The sequence below is a fragment of the Dermacentor silvarum genome, chromosome 1 (assembly GCF_013339745.2).
Source record: "Dermacentor silvarum isolate Dsil-2018 chromosome 1, BIME_Dsil_1.4, whole genome shotgun sequence".
Taxonomy (NCBI): domain Eukaryota; kingdom Metazoa; phylum Arthropoda; class Arachnida; order Ixodida; family Ixodidae; genus Dermacentor; species Dermacentor silvarum.
This window is the reverse complement of record NC_051154.1, coordinates 38,455,004-38,477,992: the sequence shown is the minus strand read 5'-3', so window position 1 is coordinate 38,477,992 and position 22,989 is coordinate 38,455,004. Positions and strand designations below refer to the sequence as shown.

Here is a 22,989-nt window from a genome sequence, read left to right as displayed (position 1 = left end):
TTCGAGTTCGAATTATCGAGATTCGACAGTAGTTTTAATTGTGTTTCGATGATACGAATTTCGGATAATACGAATATTTTTCGTGACCCCGTGAGATTCGTATCATCGAGCTTTTACTGTATTTGGGTTTTATAAATAATTGCACGGTGCACTGCTTGGGGAGTAAAAATAAGTAGATGCAAAACACTGTAAAGAAAATACAGAGAAGCTAGTAACAAAGTTAAATTTATTTCAGCCGCACTTCACAGCCACAGTCAGTGAAAAATCTGCAGGCTGCATCCCATTTTCTAAAACAGGCACGCTATTATACACGCACCTGACTACAGGTAGGGTTGCAAGCTTCTCAGCATCATACTAAATTGGCCAGCCACTTCCTTTTGCCTAGCACTGCATGGCCTAGAATTGCAAAAAGCAGCCCAATTAGCAACGATTTATAAAAGATCTACACAAGTAATCATTCATTCACCTGACTTTTTGTCTGCTGAGCACAGGCTGGCTCTCGTCTAGAAGGCCTTCAAGAAAAGCCCGCAAATATAGCAAGCCCTCGAAAATGCCCATCTTACGGTGTCCTTAGCTTGTTTATCAAATACTTTGCCCTCACACTTGGAATGATCAAAGTCAAGTCCAAAAACCACGGCCTGCCTGTCATGCTCACTGCAGTCGTTTCAGCTGCATTATAACACAGCTGCTCCTTCCCCAACCTGAGCTAAATGGCCAAGAAGACTGCAACCCAAGCTACATGTCAGTGCCGGACTAAATTTGCAAGTCCAGTTCCATCAGGTTCGCTCAACCACACCAACCATGGCTGGACGAATGGTGCGATCTTTGAGCTTGTAGCCAATTTTAGACACTACACCTACTGTACCGGGCTCTTTGCTTTCATCATGGTGCACAAATACGGCCTGATGCTCATTGGGATCGAATTTCATTCCGATAGGATTGAGTTGTGTAAGCCCATGGCGCCGAAACACTGCCTGCATTTGTGCCTGTGTCATTTCAAGGCCAGTGTAAAGGTTTTGCAAGTGCGGGTTGTCAGGGGTCACTGCTTCCTTGGGAACACTTGAAAGGGCACTACCCAGCACATCAGCAACATCTAGCAGGTCCTTGCAGAACTTCTGAATGCCAAACACACGGGCCTCTTCAATCTGTTTCTGCATCCGCACACGTAAGTTCTCGTTCTCTGCCAGCGAGCGCTTGTACTTGTCCTGCACAAGAGCAAAACATATGCTGTATCATCTATCACTGCAAGAGACTGAATGGCAGACCAAGCCCTTGAACTACACAAATTTATGCAGTGTTATGCAAGAGTCACAAGACAAACGTGATACCGGGTTAACGTCACTAAAGAACTCATCTTAAAGCTGAAAACTAAACTTCTAGACGAAGTAGGAAAAGTACATAAAACAATTTGGTCATCCTATGTAAGCACTATCTCTGAAATCCTCAGAAGCCTTAAATTAATGCAAGGAACCGCAAAATATAAACCTTTTACCTTCCATAAATGAGCTGAGTTTGTCCACACTAAAATGTACCGATTTTTCACACCAAGAACCACCCTAGCATGTCCATGCATCAATATATAAATGGGTATTTAAAGTGATAGCTTTTCTTGGCTCTGCCCCCTACTTTGCAGTTTGTCAGTTTCAGGCTGTTTACTGCCAACTTGATACACCGAGTGTCACTAGGTGCCAAATGAAAGTACCAGCGAATGAGCTTATATAACCCGTGAATGCTGACCAGGTATGCCAACTTCTGTTCTGCAAAACAAAAGAATAACGTCCTACATAAAAACAATGTATAATGTCAGCTGACAGGCATCGCTAAAGCACACCGATCTGTTAATGGAATAGTGAATTATATTTAACGGAATCTTTCATGTACTTTAGTATTTTCTTCGGTTTTGCCAAAGAAAATACTAAAGCATTTTTAGTAAAAAATTACCATCATCATCAGCCTATATTCTATGTCCACTGCAGGACGAAGGCCTCTCCCTGCGATCTCCAATTACCCCTGTCTTGCGCTAGGATGCTAAGATACTAAGATGCTAATACTGCGGGCATTTAAAAAAATACTAAAGTTTAGCCAAAGAGAATAGGCATCCTTGATAGTATTTTCATTGAATTACTTTAGTATTTTCCTTGGTTTAGCCACTCAGTTTGTGCCAGTGAGTTTGTGCCTGTTCTTGGCCAATCTTAAAGAATAGGCATGTCCCATTACGATTCCTACATAAAACCTCATTAAACCAAATCAAAACAGTCTTTGTATAGCATCAAATAGGCATCATTAATAAACAATTACATTGTGAAAAACAATAAACTCTTTGTATGCAAATTTGTAATACGTATTTATATATACATATATATATATATGTATATGTGTGTGTGTGCATTATAAAATGACACATTAAAAGATGCTTCCAAAGCTATCGCTTTCACAGACATTGACCCAATGTTGGCTCTACCAGAATTTTTTTAAATTACAGATGGCACTAAAATAAAGTATAACTGTAGCTTGAATTATTTGTAATTCTAGCAACAATAAAAATAGAGTGGTCATCAGTCAGCAATGTTTCTTGTGGCAGGAAGTTTTCTAAACTATTCAAACAACCTAACAGCACAACTTGTTGCTTGTAGCGTACTAAGGTAGATCCTTGCTGTCTAAATGCAAAAAGTCCACAAGATGCTGCTATGTCTGCTCAAAAATATAAGAAAAATGCACGAGATGCAGAAGAAAGGAAAGCCAAACATGGTACCACGAATGTTAGGTGGTGCTCGGTGCTATAACTTGTTTTGAAATACACCACACAAATTCAAGCCCTTTAGCATGTGTCACACATGAGCGTGCAGAGCTGTGCACCAAACCAAAGACACGGAAAGTACACACACACAAGCAATATTCTCATTGTCTATGCACTTAAACAATTCAAAGTAAGTTATACCAACAAGATCGAACATCCACACTTGTCAAGGATACAAATTTTTTTTAGTGGCCTTTTTGCAGGTCCTTTCATTGAACAATGTTCTAACAATAATGGCAGGCTGTGCAGTCAAGCCAGCCTTTTTCTCGTACAAAAGTTTTCTAGTATCACCTTGGTGTGCCAATGTCAGTGGGCACCGCAAGGTTTCTGCATTATGGTAAAATTTTTTTCTAAAATAATGCGTAGCTGAAGGATTAAAACATACATATACATATATGGGGTTTAACGTCCCAATGCAATACACAGGCTATAAGGGCAGCTGCAGTGAGGGGTTCCGGATTAATTTCAACTTTTTAAATTCTTTGCCGACTTCCAAATTGCCCAATGACTGGAGGACAGCCCGAATTGTGCCCATATTTAAAAAGGGAGACCGCCTAACACTAGGAAATTACCGTCCTATTTCACTATCTTCGTCACGTTGCAAAATTATCGAACATAGCATAGCAACTAGTATAAATAAATTCCTGGAAGAGCACTCTATATTGACTAAATTTCAACATGAATTTAAGAAAGGATTTTCAACCGTAACTCAACTCGTCACATTATTTCATTCTCTTGCATTAACCCTGGATAGACACGGCAAGATAGATATGCTTTTCTTAGATTTCTGTAAAGCTTTTGACAAAGTTCCTCACGGCAAACTAATTTTCAAACTTGGAACAATAGGTATTGCAGAAATTTTTGTTTGTTGGATTTCAGCCTACTTAACTAATTGGAAACAATACGTAGATGTAGGAGGTCATTCCTCGGACTGTCTTCCAGTCACATCTGGTGTACCACAGGGCAGTGTGCTAGGCGCTTTGCTATTTCTATTGTATATTAATGATCTTGTTGATATTGTTAACCCTGGTGTAGTAATTAGCTTATTTGCTGATGATTGTGTCCTGTTTAAAGAAATTATTTGCACTAACAATTACAACGATCTCAATACTAGTCTGGGTAATATACACGAATGGAATGGTGTAAACAATGGGGAATGTCACTAAACCCATAAGCAAATGTGTCTGCCTTCCAGTAACTCGGAAAAAGAATTCACTTTCATATCCTTACTTCTTAAGCAAGTTGCTACAAGTATCTCGGTGTGTCACTGACTTCTAACCTATCTTGGAATCTTCACATTGATAATGTATGCTCATCTGCCTTTCGCAAGCTGTGTGTCCTGAAACATAAACTTAGAACTGCTCCTACTAATGTTAAACTCCTCTGTTACACCGCTCTTGTTCGACCAAAACTAGAATACGCATTACATGGGATCCTTATACTAAACGTAACATTGATAGTCTTGAGCATATTTAGAGAAAGGCTTTAAGGTTTATATATAACAAATTTTCCGTGTTAGACTCAGCCTCTAATTTAATGCAAGCTAATGGCATACCCCTTTTACAGGCACGAAGGCAAACGTTTAGATTAGAATTTCTTTCCAAACTTTTTAATAAAAAGCTAGCTCTAGATCTATCACCATATTTATCACCCTTAACTAGCAGACCCATCCAACACCACCAACAAAATGCACTGACGCCATATTTTGCTCGCACTGACCTGTTTAAGTTTTCTTATTTTCCAAGGACCATACATGATTGGAATTGCCTTACTGAGGCAAATGATCACATTGAGAGTTACCATTTTTGATCCTGCATCGGTATTGCTCTTTTGTTGCTATTTGTTTTGCCTTTTGCTGCTTTGTTTGTATTTGTATTTGATTGCCAGAATTGTAATTTGATTGAGGCACACCGTAGTGGGTGACTCTGGATAAATTTTGATCCCCTGGGGTTCTTTAATGTGCACCTAAATTTAAGCACATCAGTGTTTTCTTGAATTTCAACCCATCAAAATGCAGCCACCATGACTGGGAGTCTATTAGTGTGCAACTGTGTATTTGGTGGTTCACAAAAGTTTCCATCTCCAATGCACATGCTATATAAGAAGCATTTGCTCTGCAAATGTTAAGCTGCAAGCAGCATTCATTCAGCACCCTATTTTCGTATTGTCACAGCAGAGCACCTGCAGTTTCCTTTAGTCTGCACAAGCTTTATTAGCTCAGTACTGAGCATGCGTCAATGATGCCTTTAAAATAAAGAATTACTGGTGCAGTTGGTTCCTTCATGTTCCCACATAATCCACTAAGACTAAACCCCGCATTCATTAATGCATCTTGTGGGGATTGAGGGAGGCGCCGCCGTCATTGCGCGGGCTAACATCTGTTCTGCCGTCCCCCGGTTTTCTCCGTCCCCCGGTTTTCCTTGTCCTCCGCATAACCGGTTCCCGCGGTGGCGCTGCGCACGCGGCGGTTGCGCTGAGGGCGGGGCGCTGACGTCACGAGGCGGCCGGCGTTTCAGCTGCTAGCGGCGGAGCGTGCCTTGGGACTTCTCTCCGGGACCAGCGCACGGTACGTTCATGCTTTCCTCTCGTCCGCCGACACCTTTGTGACTAGGACTGGAGCTCGCGCACGGTGCCTTTGCCCGTGCGGGGAGCGCGTACTTCGTGCTGATCCTTTTTCCCGACGCTAAGCCGACGAACGGTGCCATTAGTGCTCGCGCGAGGTCGTACTCCGCCGAGCCGCACTTGCCGAAAGCCTAAGCCGAAGGATATTGCCCGTGCTCTCGCGAGTTGACCCATTGGTTATCGCCAGAGCAAGTAGCATAGCCGCCGGGACTTTTCCTAGCGGCGTGTCCCAGCTTGAGCCTGTGCTCTCGCCACGACGTGCTATAGGCGCCTGTTATTGTATTTTCGCCCTGGTGCGGGACCCCTTTGGCTCTCCTCCGTGCGGGCATTTGTGCAGTGCTGGTGCCGACGGTTTCAGTAAACGGTTTCCGTCAACTCAGGTGTTTACTGTGTTTTTGCATGCGTCGCTCGGTAGCCCCTTGCGGCCTCTGAGCTCCTGCGTGAGCGGTGCTGGAGGCGACGGCTTACGCGGCCCTGTGGCTCGCTAAGCTCGAACCCGCGGTGGTTGGTCTCCTTTGAGACAACAAGAACCCACAATCTTAACTTGAAGCGCATTGTTGACTTGATATAAATGACGCCTGGCGTAAACATGCCAAAGACACTCATTGCATTTTCTTTCAAGTGTTCACGACAGGTGTCATTAAGATCAAGTCAAGCATGGGCTTCAAGCTAAAATGCATTTCTGAATATGGGCGTAAGTCTTCACAGCTACTGCCACCAAGACAGTCAATGGTCAAGATGTCTAGAATGTGCAGAAACAGCATTCCTGACTCATCATTTTAACAAATATCACGAAAGAGACATGAATACCCTTCAGTCACAACGCACACATTTGTGTAACCAATCTGTTCTTGCCATTTATGTCCAGCAATGGCAAAAAAAACAAAATAAACAGGGACATTCAGCTGCAGGTCAATTGAACCCTCTGCTTACCCAATATGACTCCAGTTCCCTTCAAACTGCAGAGTACTTCTACACATAACTACTTTATTAAAGCCACTACCATGTGTTCTGTCAAGAATCATTTTTCCTTCTTTGCAATGCAGCAGCCAATAATTAACTTCTGTATGTGGTTTGAGCTGGTGATTCAGTGTTGTTTAAGGTGAAAAAAAAAAAAAAAGAACATGATTGAGATGACAGATTGTGCAACAAATCAAAATTTAAATACTCCGTAAATACAAGGACTCCGTAGAATATGCAGAAAGAATCAACCTACCATCTTGACTTTCTTTGCATTATGCATCTTTGACGCATTTTTTGACACTTCATCATAATTTATGACTAAAGGGCATAAAGAGGAATATTAAGTGAAGCTGGACTTACTTAGTAAATAGATTTTTTAAATTATATTCTGGGGTTATATGTGCCAAAACTGCAATCTGATTATGAGGCATGCCATAGTGGGTACTCCACATGAATTTTGACTCCCATGCACCCAATGCATAGTACACGAACGTTTACACTTCTAGGACACTGAAAATGTTAGTCCTACCATGCATGGCAAGACGCAAGCATGACGATGCGACCTTGAAGTTTCCGCAATAGCTCACTGTGACATCATACTCGAGAGTAGTTCATCGTTTATAGATAATTCTGGATTGCATAGCATTCCAGAGGCACTGATGACAACCAACAGAGTTTGGGTAACTTTCCCTGCACAGAAATTGCGCTAACACGTAAAAACACTTGGAAATTGGTGGTGTTATACTGATGCACTAGTGCCGTGGTTTGACTGCAAAGGTCAAAAAGGGAAACTTTGGCCTTCACTTTCATCACTAGTAACAAAACTTTTTCTGCCAAATAAATGCAACCAGAGCCTTGGAAAAATACTTCATTATACTGAACTGATTCAGTGTTTCTCCCTACTGGCGGCCCCTCTAGAGGAGCTTTGACTGGCTAAACCACTAACAGGACACTTGTCAATCCAGTGAGCCATTGTGCTGGATGTCAGATTGCACAACAGTGCAAGTATCCCTGAAAGCGACAAAAATACCAGTCCTAAAAGTATACTTTCTTTTGAGAAGCATGGCATGGTGGAAGGTGCATTTTCATGGCTACTGCTGCAACCTAGTTCTATGTAATTTCATGGGGCTCCCATTACAAAGCTTCCTTATGTGTGTGTCACTATCACTGCTTCTGCTGACGAAGTACACTGGACAGAACAGTGCCACAGTGCACCTTTGTGAACTGAAGCTGTGATAGGCTGACAGTCAGAATAATAGAAGCAGACACTGCAGGATGGTTCTCATTGTGTGAGCACCTCCACGCCGTCGTCCTGACAAAAAATTTAGCTTTCTTGATGGAGTCATTTGCATACATCAAATCACAATAAACACAAGTGATCGAAAACAGTTTTGTAGGTAATTAGCACTCGTGTGCCAATTCATTACTGCTTGTCCATGTATCCCTACACTACACCTATCTGAGTAATAAGAAATAAGAAAGGAATATAGTACTAACAAGCCCAAGCATCCATAATTCATAAGAAATGATGCGTCAGCAGTGACGCATCAATTTCCTATGGCATAGTTAGAGTCAAGAGGAGCAAAGAACCTTAGGGGCGAGAAAAAGATGATGACAGCACCTATCTTGTATACCTTCTCTGTATTCTGCTAGTTTGCTGGCCTTCACCAAGTACCATTTCTTTTTACATATTTTCATGTCTCTCATACTGTTATGGCTTTTGTAACAAGCAGGTGCATGAAAAAAATCTGACTAAAGGTCAGCTTGTTCCGACACCACCATGAAGCCAGCACAGAGCGTTGCAGAAACTTGTTACCTTAAATACGAAAACCACAACGAGGAAATTCATGGAATGTGACATAAGTGGAAGTGCGATACCGTCACGATACACAAAGAAACATTGGTGTCATCATGCGCACAGTATTGAGATGTGTCATTCTGTGCGAACGTGAGCAAATGGACTATGGCGACGAGTCGACACAAAGAATGGCAACAGCACATCGATGCCGTTCCACATGCAGTGAGAAGAGAAGCATGTGCAAATGTGAATGAGAGTATTTGGGGAGAAGACAACCAGCGTGGCAGACATGGAGAAAAAAGATGTTGTCCATGGCACAAGAGTAGCGGTCTGTCAAATTTGGCATATTAGTCGGCATATATACTTTTTGTGAAACCATCTTTCGTGCAACACAACAAGAAAAAAGAGAAGAAATACATGCAGTGAAACCTAACTATGTGCAGTAAAGGCGAACTTGTATATCAAGGTTTTACTTTGGACGAGCCCAGCACGACCTCAGTAGGAACGGGTTATTACGACAAGATTAGAACTCGTATCATGTGCACATCTGCTCGAGACATGAAGCAGGAGGCCAGCTACATCATATAGTTGGCGGTCATGTGGTACCACACACCATTGATGCTTGCACCCTGATTGAGCTGCGGAAAGCCAAGTGCATTGAGCACTCAATGGGATAAGATGAGAGGAACCTCCTGTGTTTCCAGAGAAGGAATGACAAAAAATCAGGTTTCGCCCATGTTGAATGCAGAGAAGTGCTGAATAAAGGGGACTAAAAAGGCTGATTTGGTGGTGTGCAGCCAGCTTTCGGATGCACAATCACAGTGTGGCCTTCAACCGCTGCCCCGAGCTGACAGCCTCCTACTTCCACGTCCGAAGCCATTTTGCACTTGGTGTGTGTTTTTAACTGGTCGCATATTGCAATTACATGAAAATATTACGTACTAATTACAGTAGAACCTCGTTCAGACGTTTCGGAAAAAAAAAGGACAAAAGACGAGCTAACCTAGAAAACATACTTTCGGAAGCCACTCAAAAACTAACAGACTCGACTGTAATTGACAGCTACGTAATATGAAGTGTTGCACGAATTGTTGCAGCACGAGAGATGCTGAGCTGGTGGGGCTTGAGTGGCCGGCCTAAGAAACATGTCGTCGTTTTTATGGCTTCAGCGTCTGCGCTCCTCGAATTCAGCCTGGGTCAGCAGCTTCTTCGAGCAGGGCATTTTGGCGGGAAGTTTTAACGTGCTCACTTGGCGAGAATCGACGCGGACGTGCGTCGAGCTGGTAGGGCCCAAGCTACCAGAGACACGTCATTTTCCTATTGGGTAGTGTTTCAAGACTGCAACAGGAAATATAAACAAAATCGTGCTGATGGGCTACACCGGAATACAATGCGTACCTACCAAGTTCGAAGAAACTAAGTACGGGAGATCTTCCGACCTAGGGGGGGGGGGGGGGGGGCAGTCGGTTATACACCCCCCCCAACATCTATATTATCAGCTATTGACAGGAGAACTTAGAACTTCATTACAATTTTATTTACAGATGTACAAATGACCACATAAACATCACGGTCTCACTTTTGCAAGCATTTCGTTGTTGCTAATGTAGTCTTCCAAAATTCTTTAAAATTTAATTAAATTCTCGGGTCTTACGTCCCACAACCATCATCTGATTATGAGGCACACCGTAGTGGGGGACTCCAGATTAATTTCGACCACCTGGGGTTCTTAAACGTGCACCAAATGCACGGCACAAGGGTGTTTTTGCATTTCGTCCCCAACAAAAGTGGCCGCCGCGGCAGATTCGATCCCGCAAACTCGTGCTTAGCAGCGCAATGCTAAAGCCACTAAGCAACCATGGTGGGTGTTCAATAATTATTATTCAGATAATGTTTGATTGTAAGAAATTCCATTTCTTTCACATTTTTCCAGGATGACGTTTCCCAGCGTCTGAGACGAGCGGCACTGTATCCTCGTATTTTTCCCCATGTTAAATTGCCGCACGCACTCTGCATTGCTCTGTGGTATCAACAAAATACCCAGCATCACTTCGGCTCAGCACTGCATTAAATATACCTGGATACTTTTTGCGCTAGCACTCCTTGATTTTAAAGCCACGACTAACTGTAGGCCTATGCAATCCAGAGCGCGTGATGCCGACGGAGAACGATGGAGAGCCGAGTGTTTATTGCAGAACGTGGCATTCGCTTGCTAGCTTAATGAGACTAGGGCCACTATAGGGCACCCAGCAACCCCGTCAGCGTAAGGAGCGGCAGCCGCGGTTAATGAAATAGCGCATGTATAGGGTTTCCCTACTACTCTCTTAACAATATTGTTACGCAAACGCGTAACAATAGTTCGCGTAACAATATTATGCGCAATGAACTTCCAACTGGATTGAATTGGGTTGGATTCTTTTTGCCAATGTGGCCTGACAAAGCGCTGGAAGCGGATAGAAATGGGACGCAACTGCAATTTCCGGGAAATTTTCTTGTCAACCATACAACCGGAAGAAATGGTCCAAATCCGGGAGACTTGGCAGGCATGACAATGCTACCAGAGCGATATATGACGCTCCCTTTGCCCGCCTGCAGCCGGAAACAGCTGCACGTTTGGGTTATCACCTATTAAAAAGCATGCAGTATGCTTCCAACGGCACTAAGGCACAGGCGCTGTGAAACAGATAAGCGACGACCCAGGAGGAGATTTGCTGATACAGGTGCAAGAAACTTAATGCGCACCAGCGTTTTCACGTAGGACGGGTAGGCAAGTATTGCGGGGAAGCTGTTGCAGCGGGTGACTACTGTTCTCGATCACACGCACCTCGTGCCTTTTCTTTACATGGGAGCACCTTTGCTTGTTTACACGGGATCTAGAGGCCAGAAAACTTATAATACGATCACAGTTTGGCGATCTACTGAATGTTGGTACTGAAAGATTGTGTTTTATGGGAACGTATGAAGTATGAATCGACAAAAATAAGCGTAACTGTATTGGGTAATTTTTTGTGTACTCGATCGCGAACGCTGGTACCGGAAAATCGTACATAATGGGATCGTATCAATGAGGTCCTACTGTATATGTTGTGCTCTCGAGGAACTGACACTTGATGCAGTAATGACAAAGCCACCAGTTCCTAAAAAAAACAAAAAAACTTTTCCACGTCACTACTACTTTTAAATCATCTGAAGTTGGCATGACAATGAGCAGCATGTCACAAAGCAATAAAAGAAGGCAAAATGACAAGCTGGTTGATGTACCACAAGTGAGGTCAATCATTATAACTTCATGCACGAGTTCTGCACTGATTGAAAATCAGGGTGGGGATAATGAAACTATTCTATTCAAATTTTTATTTTGTTTTCCGTGCTTTATCAGTATTCTGAGTAGCGCTCTGCCTAGGTTACCACAACCATCCACCAACCACTTACTAGTGGCGAGAGATAAATTAAAATAATTGTAAAAAAGCTACTTCTACATTACATCCGCCAAGTTGAATTTTAGACAAAGTAGACAGCTTGATGCATGTATGCCATAGCTACCTCTTATTACTACTATGCATGCTGCTGCCATCTTTGTAGTTTGTGAAAAGCACCTTTGGTTTTTCTAAATTCCATGAAAAGTACGTTGAACTGATTCATTATTATTATTATTAGATAATGCAGCAGGATGAAGTCAAATGCAGGATGGCCTCTCAAGTAATCTCTAATCACCCATGGGTCATTCCACGCCAAATGTCCCAAACATTGAGCTTGACCCTCTCCGATTCTATTCTAAAAAATTGTGGGCGATCTTTTTAGTGCACTATTTGTCCTCGTAAAGTATTTTTGGAAGAAAAAGTTTTTTCTGTCTCTTACAGTGATCTGAATGTTGCTGCAGTGGGTCAAACCAAGCTTGCCGAAAAATACTCTCAAAAATACAATACTACACGGAACGCCTTAAATATCTGCAATTTGCTAGAAAAGGAATGGCGCTTTCTTATTCTCTCCCATTGGCGGCCACTATTATGTCTCACAAAGTGCTTTGTGGGGAAGCATTACGGCTATTCTGCGTCCATTTTGATTATTTTTTTAAAAATTATACAAAGTCTACAGGCACAATAAAACTATATCACCTGACTGGATAGTTGGCAGTAAATGCGAAAAAAAAGTACTGAAGTCGATGACCGAGTAGTTTCGAAGTGGAAGGGGCACAAACATTGGAAAATGTGTGAAATTCCCCATGTTTAGGCACATGTAGATTGGTGATGCGGTTCAAGTAAAAATGCACGCTTGCACTAATTTGGAAGATTAAGCAAAGAAGATTTATTTGTGAAAGTTTCATCAGAGTGATTTTTCTTTTAAGCGGGAAACAAAATTTTATGTTGAGCATTCGCCGCGTCCCAGGGCGCCGGCCCGTAAGTCCGTTTCCTTGGGGCAACGGAAATATGCGGCGACCACGCAGGTGGCAAGATCGTATGCTCCTGTGTGCTTTACATTGCTAAAAACTTGCAAACAGTGTAGATGGCAGGAGGTTTCGGAAGGGCACCAAACGCTGCCAGTTAGTTGTCGGAGCGGAGCACTATTTCACTGCCACAGGTCTCGCTACAAGCGCACGTACGACACATGCAAAACTTGGGTTGTTGTCCCGGTTTTCAATCTTTGCAGAGGTTGCAGTTCTTATTCCCATTGCCGACGTATGGTCTTTGCCACTTGAAATGCCTGTGTTGATGAGTAGGAGGTAAGCCCAGCATTAACAGCTAGTGGTCAGTGATGATGGCACGAAATGGTGAAACGTGCGCGTACCTTTGAGGGAGATTGTAGACTCAAACCTTGCTGAGAGCTCAACTTTCTTTTCTTCAACCCTTCTCTCTGGCACCCAGAGCACACATATATACCTTTGATATTTTTTTCTGCCCATGTAAAAAGCTCATGGGGTGTAAGGATATGTCCCTTGTAGGGTCTCTGAAGACTTGCCCTGGCTGCCAGCCGCTTCGCGGTGCCGCCAACGCCATCGCAAGCGCTCTTGCCATGAGAGGTTGCGAAAAAGTTCCACTCTGCAGCTAAACTAAAGTCTTCTTCGTGGTAGCACAAGTTTACAAATTTTTTCTTCTTTTTGTACTGCGACGATGCACCGTCGGAAAAGTAGTGAACTTTTTTGACATCAGGAAGTTCATGTTTTAGAACTTTGAGTACTTCATCTTGAAATGTAGCCACTGCAGCTGTAGTGTGTTCGAGACAGTCTGAAATCACAACAAGTGATTTTGCCTGAAGGGAACCAGTTTCTTGGCAGCGATTGTATGCGACGAAGGGATGCAATGTGGCTTGTGTATTTACCCAGTGGTATGATTGGGGAGCATCTTGCACAAGGAAACTATAATTCTCGGCGAAGTCCAATTGAAGAATCAACTCGTCGCTCTTTAGGTTCGTTTTGAGCTCTCTTAAATATTTTGCTTGCTGCTTACTCAAGAAGTGGTGCAACTTTAGTTCTTGTAGCATGTCTAAAAACTTCTCAGAAAATTCTGCTGGGCTTAAGATAATTGTTTCGAGCCTGCAGTGGACACCACTGATCCTATGCTGAACATGGAGGTAGTCACCCTTATCTGTATCTAGGGGTGGTGCGTTCTCCAGCATGCTCTTGAGGGCGTCGCTGCCTGGGCACACAAGACAGCAGCCGCGTATGCAGCCTTCATTTTTCTGTCTGGCATACAATTGTTGACAGCAATTCTGTTTGCGTGAACCCTGCGGCATTGAGCACCAGTTTGAAGTTCTGGTGCGCCATGCACACGCAAACTGTGTGAGTGCCACTTCCTCCGGCCAAAATGCAGTGAGGTGGACGCAAACTTCCGAATGAAGAGAATCACCGCATTTGAGATTGCAACTTTTTTTTCCATTCCCCTCGTAATGTTCTCGCAAATTCAGCAAAAGCATTCGTTTTTGTTGACCGCGGATGACGTCTTTTTTTCCCGGTAGACAGTATGAAACCAAATCGTCTTCATAAAATTTATAAAAAAAAATGTACATTAATATATTTCTAAACAAAATATCTCTCGTTTTCTCTCACACTTCGGCGGCGGCACTGCGGATAGCCGAAGAATGTGTGTAAAAACGTGAAAGCACACAGGAGCATACGATCTTGTTATCTGCGTGGTCGCCGCATATTTCCGTTGCCCCAAGGACGCATGGCGGCGCAGTGAAGCGGACTTACGGGCCGGCGCCTTGGGACGCGGCGAATGCTCAACATAAAATTTTGTTTCTCGCTTAAAAGAAAAATCACTCTGATGAAACTTTCACAAATAAATCTCCTTTGCTTAATCTTGCAAATTAGTGCAAGCATGCATTTTTACTTGAACCGCATCACCAATCTACATGTGCCTGAACATGGGGAATTTCACGCATTTTCCAATGTTTGCGCCCCTTCCACTTCGAAACTGCTCGGTCATCGACTTCAATACTTTTTTTTTCGCATTTACTGCCAACTATCCAGTCAGGTGATATAGTTTTATTGTGCCTGTAGACTTTGTATAATTAAAAAAAATAATCAAAATGGACGCAGAATAGCCGTAATGCTTCCCCACATAGCACTTTGTGAGACATAGCAGTGGCCGCCAATGGGAGAGAATAAGAAAGCGCCATTCCTTTTCTAGCAAATCGCAGATATTTAAGGCGTTCTGTGTAGTATTGTATTTTTAAAAGTATTTTTCGGCAACCTAGGTTTGACCCACTTACAGCAACATTCAAATCACTGTAAGAGACAGAAAAAATTGTTTCTTCCAAAAATACTTTACGAGGACAAATAGTGCACTAAAAAGATCGCCCACAATTTTTTAGAATAGAATCGGAGAGGGTCAAGCTCAATGTTTGGGACGTTTGGCGTGAAATGACTCCCATGTGATGCATCAGCATTCTACCCTATGCCTACAAATTTTCAGATTGCATCACACTAACTAATCCATCTTCTGCGACCTTGAACTGCCTTTCTCTTCCCTTGACACATCGCCTGCTTCTCTAATGGCCTAGACCGTCAGTTATCTACTTTAGACATTGCATGTACTGCTAACTCCACTTCTAGAATAGGAACTACACCCACACACACGATCCATACTACTATCTTCCCATCTGCAAGTTTGCCTATGTTATGCCAACCATTTTCTGCTGTATTGCTTGTGAAGTCCTTAGCTGCCTCTCAAGCTTCTTTTTTTTTTGTATTGCCAAGAAGTTTTGGTCCCACAGGGGCATAACTGATCATATACTTTTGAAGGATATTAGTAAAATGCTGTTCACAACTTGAGAATGTCTGCCAAGCTGCAAGAAATACACTATAATAGATGCTTCAATTCAATTACTTGTTATAACCATTGCATTGGTGTTGTGTCCCAGAATCTTTCACTGCCCTCGGTAACTGTGTCCGTTAAAGGAAAGGCCACAGTGTGACTATATTAATTGGTCATTGTTAATGGTTATTAAATGGGCTGAAACCTCCGCATTTAGAGTGCCTCTTGTGGTTTTCGATTAAAAGAATTGTGTGGTCAATGATCTTCACTTGAGTGGACAACTTTCTGAGCTGTGTCCTGTAAAGCTTCTATAGGAAAGGTTACACAACTCACTGGAATAAGCATGCAAGTTAGCCTCCTCCAGCTGTGGCTAGTGCACTCCAAACAATTAGCTGCGCAACATCCCAGCTACTTTAGGTGGCGTTGTAAGCTTTTCCATAAACACTTTCGTGACCAGAAAGAAAGTTATCAAGGAGGTACACTGATGAGTACTTATAAACACAATAGCAACTGGCCAAATTACTTTGTCTACCTGCCACCCTGCAACATTAAAATTTGTAAGAATACTGCTGACACAACAAGAGGTGGAGGTGGGATTTTATAAGTTTGCAATAAGCCACACCTTTTGTGGGACACATACACACTTTACTAACTACGATTTAACTTTAGAAGAATTTTAGCCTAAAAACTTAAACAAGGCTGATTAATGCTCTAGTTCCTGGGTTCTCAAAGTGGGTTCCGCGGAACCTACGGGTTCCACAGGCCCCTGCTCGGGGTTCCGCGAGCCACTGATAAATTTTTCCTGGTCCCGCTCTCAACAAGTGTCTAAAACGGCGAATGCAAGCAGCTTGTAGCCACCCAACCTCTCAGAACGGGCAGCGCGCCTAAGCTTTCACACTTGAATCTCGGAGGCCGTAGCTTACCACCATGTGCCTTTCTCCTATTTGTAGATAGGGTAGGTGCCGATAGCGTGCGCACTGACCTATACGTTGGAGGAAAAATTAAAACGAAAAAAAAAAAAAAAAAAAAAAAAGCGGAGCACCGCAAATGCGCGCCGCAGAAGACCAAGAACGGCGTAGCGTCCAACCGAAACGAAGCGGCGCAGTCCGCATCGCCGTGGTCCTCAACGGCCATCGTACGTGGCACGTGACTGACTGCAACGCCAAAGCGCTTCGTGCCTAATTGTACCCTTAAAGCCTTTATTCTTGCATTTATCGCCACGAGTAACACCGCGTTGGCGACTAGCCACGTGCCTCCGTAAGTGCGTAGTCGCTATCTCTGATCATGTCGATAACCACCGCAGTTTTGTCCGCAGCGGTTGCGGCAAATAGTAGTTTCGTTTTCACTCGATGCGCGCGTCGGCTGCGTGCCTTCACAACTGCGTAGTCGCCTCCGTCGATAGCGACCGCAGTTTCGTCCGCACTTCTTGCAGCGAAAGGGAGTTTCGTTTTGACTTGGTGCGTGCGTCAGCCGCCTGCCTTCTGAACCGCAAGGTCGCCGTCCATGATCGCGTCAATAGCGGCCGCAGTTTCGTCCACAGCGGTTGCGGAAAGCAGCAGTTTCGCTTTGACTCAGTGCAAAGCTGTCGAAGATAAAAAGCACCGGCTACATCGCGATGGACAGACAATTTGTTGGCAAGCAGCTGAGTGGCGAAAAAATAATCGGGATGTGCGCCCGTTGTTGCAAAGCGCGTCTCAGATGAAAACGCGCGCCGCGAAGGATGTCGCGAGGCCTTCGCCGCTGCTAGTGCTAATCAGTCATGAGATGAAGAGAATTTCAGCTTCCGCGCTGGTCTTTTGCTAAATAGAAACAAGATTTGACGATTCATTGAGTAAATAAAATCGTGTTGACGTAGTGAAGCATTTGTTTGTTTTCTTGATACCCTCGATAATTCGACATTCGGTTAATTCGGGGGGAGCTTAGCAGGGTTCGCTGGGATGAACATACTTGAGAACCCCTGCTCTAGTTTTTTCTGCGGTGATTAATGAATGTGAGTTGTGGACCTTGCAACATATGACAGGACCTCAACCTCATATCACAAGGATGAGGTTATGGTAAACAATGCCCTCCTTGATGAACAATGCCGCAGGCTCCAATAATGTGCTACTCATAGCCATTACCAGAAACAATCAAAACGCAACAGAAGTGACTGCGGGCATAAGTGTTTTTAATTAAGGATATACAATATCAATACCAGCTGCTGCTTGCCTCAGCTGGGAACTTCAGTGAGGCAAGTAGTGTGTTACTAAGCAACCGCTGACAAAAAGACAATAAAAAAAAGGGCAGTTAAATTGAGCAGGTTGCAGCTGGCTACCACTAGCTGTGAAATTGGTGATAATACTTTTGTGTTTACAGAAATATTTCCACAGCATCACTGGCATATGCAAAAATTTTCACTCGCTCTTCTAGATGCACAAGTGTGGGGCAATGAAGCCACAAGGAGGCTCAAAATCACTAAACAGAAACACTCAATCACTTTAGATCGATAAGGTACTTGTCAGAACTCAATTTTTGTTAATTTTGTATGTTAAGTTGATTGTTATAAGAGAACATGAATGTCAAAATTCCACTTTCTATATTTCGCGTGCAAATTTTAGCGCCGGTATATCAGTGTGACATCACAGATTTCAAGCCACTTTTCTATATCTGGCCGTTGTGGCAAAGTGAAAGTTCTCGAAACTTTCTAAGCTCAGTCTTTGGCTCCAATGGAATACAATGTAGTCCATCGTTGCCGATAAAAAATTAGCCAGGCCCGACCAGACGCCGTCAATATCTACGATATTTCGAGGCAGCGGCGCCATTCATCTTCCCTTTTTCCGCCTCTTCTGACTTACCAGGCATCTTTTCACAGTAAAGAGTGATTTTTTTTTTGGTATTGCAGTACGGCAAATGACAGTTTGCAAAATAGTGAGCACCCTCAACATGGTGTTTTCTAACCACATACTCTGTAAAGATTGCAGTTTTTCCTCTAAGTGACCCTTTCCCCTCCCCTTCCAGAGAGGCAGCGTGAGCACAAAGGGTTTTCAAAAATTGCTACGAAAATTCCAGGTCCTCATAGTTGCCCCACACCCTACACCTGGGTGTGGATAACAACATATATGCTGCTATTGAATAAGCTCTGGCAAAGCAAAGGCACGTGCAGGGTTCGCCGGTGGTAAAGGGAAAGATGTTGAATGGGAAAAATAGTTTGTTCTGTTAGTCTGTGGCTGAGGTTACATAGTTGGAAATATTTTTGCTCGCACATGCGCAGCAAGGTTTTTGCAAATAGCCAATTTACTAAATAGCTCAAATTTTTCTTTTTAGTATCCCTTTATGCAAATGGCCATGTTTTTCATGGCTCACTGGTCCATAAAATGTCTTTGAACACCTACTACATAAACATTATACTGTACACACCCGTGCCCAGGATGCTGCGAAAAAGTTTCAACGGCCCATTTAAGCTCTCCCCAACAGGAATGAAACTTGATCAAAAGAATGTGCAACAACTTATGCTACTGCCATAACTCCTATTTTCACAAAGTGAAAAACAACAATGAACCTTTCTTACATTGCAATTTAAGCTTAAAAGCTGGAATACTTCACACTACTTCATAATGGTCGTGACCAAAAGTAAAGCAATCCCCATATGAACTTGACAAGCCATTGACCTTTGGCTAACTAAACAACATATTAAAGCGTCCCTCACCAGGTCTGGCCATTTTGAGCTGACAAGCACAGTGCATACAATGCGCACTAACGATCGTGTCTGCTAAGTAGTGTATTACATCCCTACACACCGCGGAAAGAGCTTACACTTCAAACCAAATGCTGTTTGCCCTTCTCCTCGTGAGCGCCGGCCGCGCTCCCAGCCAGAAAGTCAACGTGTATCACACAAGTGTGCCTACGTACATGGCAGTGCTGTGACATCACTTACAGTAACACGTTACTTCTTCAAAATTATTCAAGGCAACATCAGTTATTTGTTGAATCTGTTGCTTTGATAGACCAACTGCATTGACCAACTTCAATGGACCTTTGTTGACCAACCAATAGACCAACGCAAAATGTCTGCGTGTTTTTGTTTTACTTCATACTGTAGCAAGAGAGATGTACTTTCATTTCGTCTGCTTATTCCCATGCTTGCACACAGAGAATGAAACTATGTCATTTTCTACCATCTTCCAGCACTGTAATCATGCTTTTTCATCCTCTCACGTCTGCCTCAGTGCTCGTGACTGTGGCACTGACTTATACCACTAATCAGGTGTCCTCGTGCATAGCGTACAAAATCGTCTGCTGCGCGAAACAAAACAAATGCAACAGCTCGTGCACAATACCATCACCGGAAGTGCGCCACTCAGCAAAAATGCGAGAAAGAGAAAAAAATAGAAGGCAGGGGCCGTGACGTATTAGTCACGCCTCCGGCTCTGGTATGGGAGAACACAGGGAAGGAATTTTGCTTGCATAGGGAAAATGGAGAGTGTCTATGTTGGCGGTGACACTCGCCTCCTGAAATCATGGACTCGCGGCACTTCAAATACTTCTATCTCAGCTATTAATGAACTAATTTGAAAAAGTTACTGTGGTAGAACACTCCTTAGAAGGGACGTAACAACTTCCAGCGTATAACCAAAATTTGCTATGAGGCCTGGTGAGGGTTCCTATAAGAGAACACAGCAACTATGTAAAGAAAGGACGTGATGGTTGGCAGGCTCTGCATAGTAGCACGTTATTGTGAGCCGTAGTTTAAGAAATGCTTTATTGTGTCAACACAGAGATCAACTCACTAGACTTATTATTGAAGCAGTAAAAATATCGAGCTTAATTTTCAAGAAAAGAAACCTCTTTTTATAAAGTGATATATAGTACACGTATGGCATCTTTGCTTCTGCACAGTGTGATATGCATGCATACAAATGTATGCACCTGTTTCAAATAAACACTTTGTTGAAGTTAGCCATGTGTGCGTCCACTTGCTTGTCCTTATTGTGAATGCGCTTAAACAATCCTAAGCAAGCTACATATCATTTGCTTCAGTTTGCTCTGCTAGGACAACATGCTACGATGGCCAGCAAAGCAGCAAGAGTTGTGTGTGTAGCCCTGATGTCAGCATAAGCCCAAACTTACGTCAATGGTCTTAATCTGTTCAAGAAGCTTGCGGTTTTCTTCTTGGCAAGCAAGTAAACTAGGATCGGCTGCAGGCTTCTCTTCTTTGGGCTCAGCTTCCCGTTCATTGGGGGGTGCTGTAGTGGCTGTAGAAAACAGAAGTCTGAAAAGCAGACCATTATTCACATCAGTACATGACCACTATGCATTAAACTCGGAAGTTTCAGAGCACTTCACTAGAGTATAGCTCATTGTGCCCGAGTTCGTTTTGCGCCATAAACTATATCGCTCATCAACTTCAAGCACACACACTATTCTTGTAACAGATTCACCCCACACCAAGAGAAATAAATATTATACAGTCAGGAACAAAATAGTGTGGGGCACGCGAACGTGTGGCTGCGCTCCACGAAGCCGCAGTGCAGCTGCCTTAGCCACACTTAAAGCAAATCTGCATAGGCACTGTGATGCATAGAGGCGTGGCTTCGTGGTGTCTGCGCTGTGTGGATCTCAATGAGAATAAATGAGACAGCAGAGAAACTTGCCATGAAATACTGTAAGTTGCAGGTATACATAGAGCCCTGAGCAGCAAGCAGCAACTCAGGACTCAGAGTTGAATAACAGCTTTACAAAGGAGTGCGCTGACGGTACACAGAAATTTGCACAGCTAACCGTACCTTCATTTTTTGTTTTCTTCTCAAGTTCAAAATGACTTTCAACTGTTTTACTGTCGGAATTATAAGAACATAATACACATGATTAGATTTTGCTGCACTGTTTTATTTGCTTCTAATCTGGGTTAATGGTGACCTCACGTTGGTAAGTGTGGGCAACAAAAGAGTGTGCTCTCATTCATTCACACAAAAGTTAGAATCATCAAATATGTGTCACCAGTCTGCTCACAGCCTTATTTCCGAAAACCTCCCTACACTTGTTACTGTACGCTTACGAAAAGGAACAGTTCACACACACAATAATACGAAATTATATAATTTACAATATGAAATCGTTGCCCAATACGCAGTTGGGAATATGAAATAAGTGCCCAGCATGAAGGACCGATGGCAATTCATTATCCTGTTGCTTCCCGTGACAGTCTGGAAAGTTCAAATAAACTTCTTCCACTTGAAATGCACAAAAAACTGCAAACGTAATGGGGCACGTCTGCTGCTGCTGTTGTGACCTTACATGGTGGCCCTGTCGCATCAGATTTAAATCTAGTAAACGTTTGAATTAGTCGACCATACGAACACCACAGTTTCAGTTAGCACACGGCCTTTTCGCGGTGTAGTTGGTTCTGCATTGCTCGCTCACAAAACTCAATATTCTCCTGCACGAAAGAGGTCGGCTACCGCAAACAGTACCACAACATTTCTGCAAAATAATTATATTTGACATCATACACTATGAAAACACGTTTTGCAAGACGACGCAAGATGATTTACATTGACGATGTTAGGGCAAAATCACGGTGCGTTGTCTGGCAAATGGAAGCGTAAGTTTAAACCCCTAAAAGCATAATGCTGAAAACAGAGCACATTCCTTCTTGTCTTAGCGCAAGGCCAATACAAGCAACCTAGCAGACCAACGAACCCACTAACTTAAAACAGTAACCTTTAGCACGTGATTGAATAAAACTACGATCATGAGTGCTTACATGCAAACAGGAACGGTCACTACATGCTTGATAATTATGCGATATGCGCCGTCAAGCCGTAATATACATCGAGTGATAAACTTCGCCCCTGCTACAAGTTCACCCGGCGTTGGTCACGGCATGAACCCAGTCATTGCATCAGTGTACACAGTACGGCGATAAAAGAAACAAATTACTAGCGTTTTGACATCGCACTCAGTGCACACTACACAATACCACCTCCGAACGTACCTTGTAGATAACGGCGCGTATGATTTTGTGGAAACATAGGAGCTTAGTCGAAATATTTGGCGAAGCATGGGGGAACACATGGCAGCGTGGGACGCCATCTTTCCGGACAGTGACGTCCGTGACGTCAGCAGGGAATCTCGAAGCGCGCGAGACCTACGAGACCTGCAATATCGCATCGCTCGGTGCCGTCGCGACATCAAGCGCCATTCGCACAAACTGTAAAAAAAATAAATGCGTCATTTCCCTCTAGGTGGCGAGACTGCAATGCGGCGTCCCTGGTTGGCTCTAGGCACTGTACCTGGACTGCGGGACTAGAATATTCTCATATATTCTGGCGATTCCTGGAAATGAGACACTCCACATTAACATTGCTTTATTCGTATTTTGTCGCACTTGTCGCGTTTTGTCGCCCATTCCCTTCATGACATTTCCTTCCTGCAAGGTTTTCCTACTACCAAGGGGTCCGCATTTTCTGGCGATTCGGCCTTTTCGGCCTTCGTCATTCACATTCGGCGTGACCAAATACGGACGCTAGCTGTCCTTTGGGATCGGTTTTCGTTACTCAGAGAGAGCATGCACTCTC

The 22,989-nt window shown here is 43.4% G+C and overlaps 1 protein-coding gene across 1 annotated transcript; it reads right to left on the bottom strand.

Moving 5' to 3' along the window:
• Positions 1-208: 208 nt before the first annotated feature.
• LOC119460862 (grpE protein homolog 1, mitochondrial) lies at positions 209-22,563 on the bottom strand. Its single transcript, XM_037721975.2, has 3 exons — positions 22,407-22,563; positions 20,540-20,681; positions 209-1,205 (listed from the first exon to the last, which is right to left on the bottom strand). The coding sequence occupies exons 1-3, from the start codon at positions 22,502-22,504 to the stop codon at positions 777-779; spliced, it is 669 nt and encodes a 222-aa protein (XP_037577903.1). The 5' UTR covers positions 22,505-22,563; the 3' UTR covers positions 209-776.
• Between the last annotated feature and the right edge of the window lie 426 nt (positions 22,564-22,989).